This window comes from Amblyomma maculatum, chromosome 11 (genome assembly GCF_055883805.1).
Source record: "Amblyomma maculatum isolate TAMU_Amacu chromosome 11, ASM5588380v1, whole genome shotgun sequence".
Taxonomy (NCBI): domain Eukaryota; kingdom Metazoa; phylum Arthropoda; class Arachnida; order Ixodida; family Ixodidae; genus Amblyomma; species Amblyomma maculatum.
The window spans coordinates 149,790,981-149,800,403 of record NC_139354.1 but is presented as its reverse complement, the minus strand read 5'-3'; the positions used below and the strand labels follow the sequence as shown (position 1 = coordinate 149,800,403).

At 49.9% G+C, this 9,423-nt stretch overlaps 1 protein-coding gene across 1 annotated transcript in view; it reads right to left on the bottom strand.

Moving 5' to 3' along the window:
• Window positions 1–8,358: 8,358 nt before the first annotated feature.
• The window catches only part of LOC146175167 (uncharacterized), an 89,121-nt gene continuing 88,056 nt past the window's right edge, over window positions 8,359–9,423 (bottom strand). Inside the window, exon 2 of the mRNA XM_084585539.1 lies at window positions 8,359–8,792. Coding sequence (XP_084441665.1) covers window positions 8,359–8,792 — 434 coding nt within the window. The remainder of the gene's footprint in view (window positions 8,793–9,423) is intronic.

Below are 9,423 nucleotides of genomic sequence, written 5' to 3'. Positions count from 1 at the left end.
AATTCGAACTGCTTGGCTGTGAGATTTCGATGAATGAGAATGGCGGTTTGAGGACGTTGGTCCTGTGCTACTTGTTGATTATATACCGTGTAGCTAGTGAGTCTGGTGTGTGTATGTTTCCTGAAGCGCGACAATTAATGTGGGAAGTTTGCAGCTGGGCCTGCAGGGTATGCTCCAGGGCCCGCCGCATAGCCCTGAAGCCCGTACAGTTCCACTGCCGCACTGCCACACTGTTAGCCATCGCGTTTCCCGTACGGCTCGAGGCGCTGCGGTAGCGCTACTGGTCATTTGATTTGGTCTGGTATCCGGGATTTAACGTCCCAAAGCGACTCAGGCTATGAGAGACGCCGTAGTGAAGGGCTCCAGAAATTTCGACCACCTGGGGTTCTTTAACATGCACTGACATCGCACAGCACACGGCCGCCTTGCTTTTCGCGTCCAGGCCGCCGAGTCCGGGATTCGATCCCGCATCCTTGGGAACAGTAGTCGAGTGCCGTAAGCACTGCGCCACCCCGGCGGGGCTACTGGTGATTTCAGAATGCCGCCAGCGAATGCTGCCAGCACGTTTGCTTGCGGCTGCACTCTCCGACGTGGCACCAGTAATGGGTGTTTAGTGGGGAGAGGAGTTAGTGGAGCTATAGCATTTCGTATGGTAGGAAGAAGTCGATTCTCCCGAGAGCGTATCTAGCCTGGCTGTAAGGCTCTGTATGCTAGCCGCCATTGTAGCGCAGCTTTCAATGAGGCGTTCGATGGTAGGGGTGAAAAGCTGAAAGGTATGTTCAACCTTGGATATTCCAGCATCAAGGGCATCAAATTTGGCCTCTGCGTCCGAAAAGGGAGAAGGTGCTTTGCGCTTGTTGCGCCTAGGCTGATCAGCGTCTGTGGTAGAGTCGCTCACAGAGTCGGGTTTGAGCGCGAGCCACCTGCTGTAGTCGCACTTTAGACGTTGTATGTGCAAATTCAAGGCTATGAATTTTGCCGTTTACTTTTGCTAGTTGAAGCTTAAGTCTTTGACCATATATCTGCCAGCTCCCTTAGCTGTGCGTCGGGCTGTGGCGATATGGAGCTTGAGGGAGTGTGCCTGGCGACTTGGTCTCAGGCCTGGACCGGAAGAAGTTAGCCCGAGGACTACGTGAGGCAGAGGAGTCGTGGCTGCGACTGCAAGCACTGTCGCTGCCAAGTGGAGGGAAAGAGTCATCTCGTGGAAGCTTTCGGTCTCGTCTGCGTTCACGGGGGCGGGGTTGGCGTTCCTTTCCTGCTTAGGTGGAAGGAAGGAAAAACGTTATTTAGCCCTATATTACTTGGCGGTTTTTGGGACGTCTTCAGAGATGTCTGCTTGTTGAATCCACAAGAGTCTTCTCCATCGACTTCGCCCACTTCTGCACAATGGTCGGTAGCTCTCAGTCCAGGGCTCTGCTGAGTACAGCCGCCCGTTGGGCTCGCTATACCATTCCTTGCTGGTCGGTCCACGGTCGCACCAGTGCTCTTCGATCGACCTTCCTGTTCTGCTGAGGTGTAGTCAGTGTCCACGGTCGATGCGGTGCTCTTCGATAGGCCAGAGCGCTTGAACCTATACTTGCAGCTGCGGCTCCCGGTTGGATGTGCTCCCTTGCATACTATGCATGTGGCTGCGCAAGCGGGTGGTTGATCACCTGGAGGGGGCTCATAAGCGGCTCCACAGCGACGGCAAGCGTTAGGTCGTGGGAGGGGGCAGATGTCGGCCATATGGCCGAGCTTGCGGCAGTTTAAACAGGCCTCTGGGCGTTCCTTAAAGGGAAAGACCTCAAAGGTGAAACCAAGGTACCTCAGGTGGCGAGGAAGCTTGCTGTTACCAATGGTGACGACGAAATATCGAGTGCGCCCCATGTGACGAGCGGCGACAATGGGAATGTCTGTGTTGCGAGCTAGAAGTTCTGCCACAATTTCGGCGTCAGTCTCATGGCTGTGGGCTCTGCATATGATGCCTCGGTCAGAGTCGTCCGGTGCAAGAACTTATGTGGCCACCGGGGTGGTGACAGAGTGGTGGTGACAGAGTCGAGAGTAATACCTTCAATTGTGGCATATAGACGCGCCCGGTCAGTGTCCGGTGTGCTCACCATTACTGTGTTGTTTGTTGGATGGATACGGACTTGATCAAACGTAACTGCAAGGTGGCAGGTGAGAAAGTAACTGCAAACGTAACTGCAAGGTGAGAAAGGCGTTAGGCAAGGAGACACAATCTCCCCAGTACTATTCACAGCTTGTTTAGAGGAAGTATTCAGAGACTTGGAATGGGAGCAGTTAGGGATAAGGGTAGATGGAGAATACCTCAGTAATCTGCGATTTGCTGATGACATTGCCTTGCTAAGCAACTCGGGGGATGAACTGCAAATAAGGATTGATGACCTAGACAGAAAAAGTAGAATGGTAGGCTTGAAAATCAATATGCAGAAGACTAAGGTAATGTTCAACAGCCTCGGGAAGGAACAGCAGTTTACATTAGGTAGCGAAATACTGGAAATAGTAGGCGAATATGTCTACTTAGGACAGGTAGTAACCGCAGATCCAGACCATGAAAAGGAAATATCAAGAAGAATAAGATTGGGATGGAGCGCATTTGGCAAGCACTCGCAGATTATGACTAGCAGCTTACCGGTATCGCTCAAGAGGAAAGTGTACAACAGTTGCATCTTGCCTGTACTCACCTATGGGGCTGAAACGTGGAGGCTAACCAAGAGAGTTCTACTTAAGTTGAGGACAACCCAGAGGGCTATGGAACGAAAAATGGTAGGGGTAACATTAAGAGATAGAAAGCGTGCAGAGTGGGTCAGAGAAATAACTCAAGTTAATGACATTCTAGTGGAAATTAAGAAGAAGAAATGGACATGGGGAGGACATGTAGTGCGAAGAGAGGATAACCGATGGTCGCTGAGGGTAACAAACTGGATTCCAAGGGAAGGAAAGCGTAGCAGGGGGAGGCAGAAAGTTAGGTGGGCGGATGAGATTAAGAAGTTCGCAGGGGTCAAGTGGGTGCAGCTAGCACAGAACCGGGTTAAGTGGAGAAATATGGGAGAGGCCTTCGCCCTGCAGTGGGTATAATCAGGCTGATGATGATGATGATGATGATGAACTGCAAGGTGCCTGTCAATTTCGGCAGCGTCGTAGAAGGCGAGTGTCAACTTGGCAGGTCCGACGGCGTTCAGGTCAATGGTGCCCTGCGGACGAAGTACAATTTTGTAGTCTTCTCTTGGCAGGCGAGGAAGTTGTCACTTCTTGGTAGGCGGAGGCGGGCGTCCGCATTTCCACGCTTAGTTGGTGGCCGGTTTCTGGGCCGCCGTTTCCGGGCGGCGGTATCGACGCTGCATTTCCAGCGCCGTCTATGTGCCGTTGGCGAACTGTGTAGTGCATCTTCGCAGTAAAGAAATGTCTGCTATGAGAGCAGCACAGCCACAGTAGGGAGTGGGGAGCGTCCGAGGCGCTCGCAACCACAAGGCTTAGTTCCCGACGCCGGCCATGGTCACAAGTAAAAGGTCTGTAGTAGGTACAAACTTGTCTCACTGGGTTGAAACTCCCATAGGTTATGTCGGGGCGGTTGTGGAGCACTTCGCGCCAAAAAGGCAGAAGACGTCAGCGATGAATCGGTGAGGTGTTCAAAAAAATTGCGGAGCTCATAGGACGCACCCGCTCATATCGGCCATCTTTACTGCAAGTCCAAGCTGGTGGAAGTTTACATCGCCGCTTTCTGCGGCGCACACGCCGACACATTAAAGCATGGGCCACCGTGACCTTACACCTGCCGTCTCGAATTACCTGGCGTTGTGAAGATTTTGATTCAAAACGTAGTTATCCATAAGACCAATGTCGACGCCTTGGAATGTTGATGTAACCCCAACCGGAAGTGGACGTATTTCTGATGTAATGAGCCACATCAAGTCTAGAAATGTAATGAGAGTCAAAAATGTGCCGTTGCTCAGCTCGGCTGCGCCACGATATTCGTAGCGGTGCCTACTTTCCTATGGTTTTGGCATCTTTCTGAGCGTATTAAGCGAAAGAATTTAATGGCTCACACTCGCGGCCATGACCCTGTCCTTCTGACGATGAGAACTGTCGCACGTCGGGAGATTCCGCAGGATACTGCGATATTGTACCGTTAATAGCTCAACTGTAGGACATGACCCTGTCTGTCCGGCCACGACCATGTTAAACCTTAACTATAGTACTAGCAATAGTTATGCGTAGTGAATAACAGGTCACTAAACACTATAAATAATCCCTAACTAGAACTAACTAATGACTAACTTGTCACGAACTAGTACAAATTACCCACTAGTAATGACTACTTGCCAACCTTCGCTGGATCTTGGAAAAATCGAGAGTTCGAGAAACCCATCTATTTCTGCTTTATTGATTATTCGTAAGCGTTTGACTGCGTAGATCACAGCAGATTGGGACAAGCTCTCCAAGAGATGGGAGTTCCAATTCACCTCATCTGTCTCCTCAGGAACCTGTATGAAGGGCAAGAGGCCACAGTCAGAACTGGGCATGGTCTTACTAATTGGTTTCCGATTGAGAAAGAAGTGACACAAGGCTGCATACTGTCACCCTGCCTATTTAACCTATATGAAGAGTGCATCATGAGGAAGGCCGGTCTGGACGAGCCTTCAGCTGGAGTGAAGGTTGCTGGGAAATGTATCAACAACCTCAGATATGCAGATCATACTACTTTAATGGCAGTAAGTGAAGTGGAAATCAAAAGACTGCTGATGCGCGTACAAGAAGAGAGTGAAAGGTTTGGGCTTAAACTGAACATTAAAAAGACAAAAATCATGGCGTCTTGCCCTATCAAGTCCTGGAGCATCAAGGGACAAGAAGTGAAAGCTGTGACAGATTTTTTTCTTCTTGTGTTCCAAGATTACCCCGGAAGGAGACTGCAGCCATAAAATTAGGAGACGGCTGCTTCTGGGAAAGAGAAGCATGGCTAGCCTTGACCGCCTAGTAAAAAGCAGAGACATTACACTGCCAACCAAGATCTGTATAACTCGTGCTATGGTCTTTCCAGTTGTGATGTATGGAGGCGAGAGTTGGACTGTGAAGAAGCCTGACGGCCGAAGAATTGACGCGTTTGAATTTTGGTGCTGGCGGAGACTCTTGAGAGATCCTTGGACGGCCAGAAGATCAAATCAGTCGTTATTGTCGTCCATAAACCCTGACTGCTCATTGGAGGGTCAAATTCTTAAAGCTCAGCTACTTTGGTCCTCTGATGAGAAGAGAGGAGTCGCTGGAGAAAGATTTGATTCTGGGAAAGGTTGAGGGTCACAGGAGAAGGGGAAGGCAGCGAACGCGATGGTTGGATGGCATCCTCGAGGCACTGCAGATGAAGTTATGTGATGTTAGGAAGATGGTGAGAGACCGGAAAGCGTGGCGTGATATGGTCAATAGGGTCACGAAGAGTCGGACACGACTGAACTGAATGACTCACTAGTTATTGGTGATGCCATAAATGACTGTGACGTCATAACAAGCTGATGTCATGACCTGATGATCATGACGTCACATTGGACATGTCTGATAACCGGAACTGACGTATTCATGATGTCACATTCGATCATGATGCCACCAGATAATTCACGCATATACGAGTTTAAGCAAGCTTCTTTCCTTCAGGCCTCGTTCTTTTAACGCGATTCTTCTAAATATTCCACTGGCTTGTGTGGCGAATCCCTCTAGCTTTCTGATTGTTCCATCATTATATCCATTTTCCCGAATGAATAGTCCTAAGATTTTGATTTGATCTCTCTTTGGAACTGGTTTTCCTTCTGCTTTAATGTCAAATGCCCAGCTGCGCTTGCATCGGAGGGACTTTGGGTTATAGACAAATAATTCTGATTTTTGCAGCGAGCATGATAGACCCTTCTGGCAGCGTTGTCTACGACAGTGTCCGCCGCCGCCTGCAGGCGCTCCTCAATGCTCGCTCCTGGTTAACCCAGAGATTGATGGCATCCGCATAAATACTGAAATTTAGCCCCTTTATGCTCCTCAGAGCTTCTGGGAGGCCCCTCATCGCCACGTTGAAAAGGAACGGGGAGAGAACCGAGCCCTGCGGCGTCCCCCTGCTACCTACCTTCACTACAGGGGACTGAATGTCTTGAAACTTTATGCAGGCAGTTCTGTTTAACAAGAAGTCCTTGACGTATTCCTATGTTCGTTCACCTACTCCGATTTCTTGGAGACCGTGGAGGATCGCTTCGTGTTTAACTTTGTCAAAAGCCTTTGTAAAGTCCAGACTCGCGTTCTAGAGTCACTTTGGCGTCTCTAGAACGCGAGTCGATTATGTCGTATTTGAGTCGGAGCATCGCGTTCTGCGTGCTCAAACCCGGTCGAAAGCCGACCATCTCGTGCGGCCACAGGTCGTGTTTCTCCATAAAGCGCGGCAGCCGTGTCTAGACTACATGCTCCATCAATTTTCCCATGCATGAGGTTAGATAAATAGGTCTTAGATTTCCTAGTTTCGGTGGTTTGCCCGGATTTGGGATTAGAATTAGGTTTGCCGACTTCCACTGCCGAGGCAGGTGCCCTTTAGTCCAAATTTCTTGCATGTACTCAGTAAGAGCGCTGATGGAGTCATCATCCAGGTTTCTTAAAATTTTGTTAGTTATCCCGTCAGGGACCGGGCCCGATTTTGTTTTTAGTCCCAATATGTCTGCCCTGACCTCCGCCTCCATGATGGGTGCGTCCAGCTCCTCGTTGGGAGCTCCGTCATACTCTGGGAGGGGGGCACTATGAGTATCGCCAATGTACATGTTGACTAGTGCATCCATAAATTCCGCGTCTGCACTCTTAAACGCATGCCTGGCTTTTGATAATGTAATTCCTAACTGGGATTTTGAGTAGGTCGGATCTAATAGGTGTCTCAGCAGACCCCACGCTCTGGAAAGGCTCATGCCCCCTTCCATCTCGTCGCATCTGCTGCACCAATTCTGTTCGCATAATTTAACCGCATAATTTTTAATTTCTTTATTATGTCTAGCTATCCTCCTTCTAAGATTACGGTTCCACTTTTGCTTCTTTAGTCTGCGCTCCATACCATGTTTTGCCTCCTACATGCGAAGCTATCTCCGGGGCATCGTCCCCTTCGAGATTCTTTGTTGCCTCTCCAACGTAACGCATGAGGGTCTTCATCCATTTTTATATGTTTGTAATCTTCCTTTCGGGAGCCTTCTCTCGTTAAATAGTTCCCATTGCGTAACCCTCGGTTGACACACACGACGCGTATTTACTCCTTTTTTAAGGATTGAGGCCAGAATGAAATGGTCGCTGCCAAAAATTTGCTCCGAACTTTGCCAGTTCAGATCTTTCACATTTTTGGAGAAGGTCAAGTCAGGGGAGTGTCTACGCAGACGCTGTTACCCACCCTGGAGGGAAAACTAGGGTCCGTGTGCAAGGTGAGTCCCAGCTAGTACGCGTCCTCCTATAACTGCCTGCCTTTAGGATCTTGTTTAGAGTAACCCCATTCCGGGTGCGCCGCATTGAAGTCACCGACTATTAGCAAGGGGTTACTCCCGGCTGTGATTATCGCATTGCGAAAAGAGGGCCTTGAATCTCACCTTTCTATGCTGTGGCGTACTATATAAATTTAAGAGGAACAGGCTTGGTTGCTCTTTTCGTCCCGTAAGAATTTTCAACAGCACTGCCTCACTTTCTTTCGAATTGATTTCGTACATGATTGCAGTAATGTTACTGTTAACCAATGTTGTGACGCGAGATTTCAGACCTCTGTCACTTGAAAAAGATTGGTATCCCGAGAGTTTTGCTGCTTTACCCGTCTCTTGCAGGGGTATAGCTAGTTGTTTTTCATCTAATAGCATCAAGTACTGTTGCACTAACGCACGCTTGCGTTGGAAGCCGCGACAGTTCCACTGCCAGATTAAAGACTCGGTGCGCCTCTGGCCATTATCGAGCTGATCAATTTTTTCCTCAGCTTTTTGCTGCCATTCTCCGATGGCAACTAATTCTGCCCTTTGAAGTTGTGCTTCGCCGGTAAGGGTTTGGATCCGGCTTTGAATTTGGTTTATTCCTCCCATAATTTGGGTCATGAAAGATTCAAATTTAGCTTCGATTTTGGCTTCTAATCTTCTTTCTAGTGCCACCAATGGATTAGCGTCTTGGGGGCGGTCGAGCCGATTCTACTATCATCTTTCCTCCTCCGGTGCCGCAGGCTGCGTGGAAGTCGCAGCCTTAGGGGCCAGGGCAGTTGGTTTCGATACTAATTTCGGTGGCGCTCTATGGGGGGAGAGGGACCCAGTACGCGCTTGCCCTTTTGGTCTATTCAACTCTTGAGTGAGCTTATTAATGATATCTTTAAGCTCCCCACTTCTTTCCTTAATTTTTAATCTCCTCGTCCTTATCATTTGCCTGGGAAGCCCCACTCTCAAAGCTTACATTTTTACGGTCCCTGCTCAGGCTCCGCTTCATAGTCCACGGGTTCGCCGGGTCCCCGGAACTCGATCTCCAGCTGCGTCTGGATCCAGAATGCCCCCTGGAGCGGGAACTCGACCGGCCGCGCAGCTGTCGCCCTTCGGTAGTCTCCTCCAGACTCGGGAAGGAGCCGTTTCTGGAGCGGAAGTCCTCGTTTCCACGCTTGACCTTGGAACGACCTCGGTGATTTTGCTCGACGATCGCTTCGACTTGCTGTTGCTGCTGCTTCTGAAGTTGCTGTTGCTGTTGGATGTTGACCTTGCGTTCCCATTTCCTCTTCTTCACCTCGTATGGAACGTGGCAGAGTTCTCGACGTTTTTTGTCACCAAGCGGGTGTCCTTTCCCGCACAGTTGACACTTGCACTCACAGAAATGGTCTTGTGGTGGTTGTTCCATGCCACAGCCACGGCATTTCACATTTGCGGGGTCCGGGCAGACATCGCGGTGTCCGAGCCTGCCGCAAGCGTTGCAAGCGTTGCAAACTTCAAACTTCTTGCGGTAGAGAACGCAGCGTTGCGCCACGGGCGTGAGTCTCGACCACCGCGGCACCTCTTTGTCTTCAAACAGTATTAACTGTCCTCGAGTTTCTTCCCAGTCTTTGCACCACCAGGACCGCAGGATTCCCGTAGGCTTGTAGCCTTTTCAAAATATCTTCGTCCGAGAAGAACAAAGGGACTTCATGTATGACGCCTTTTTCGCAGTCCTCTGGCATGGCGATGTACGTAGTCAGTTCGATCTTTTCCCCTTCAAACGCGAGGAGCTTTAAGTCGGCGTACGTTCTCTTCCTTTTCGCGCTGACGGTGGTGACAAGAATGGAATGCTGCTTCACATTCAATGAGATGACATCTTCCCCGGCCGCGTCTGGGCTCACGCCAGCCGCCCTAACTATTACGTCAGCCAAATACGCACTTCCGTATTTCATCAGACGTACGAGACCGCCGCGCGGCCTCATGACTATTTTCTCGGCGC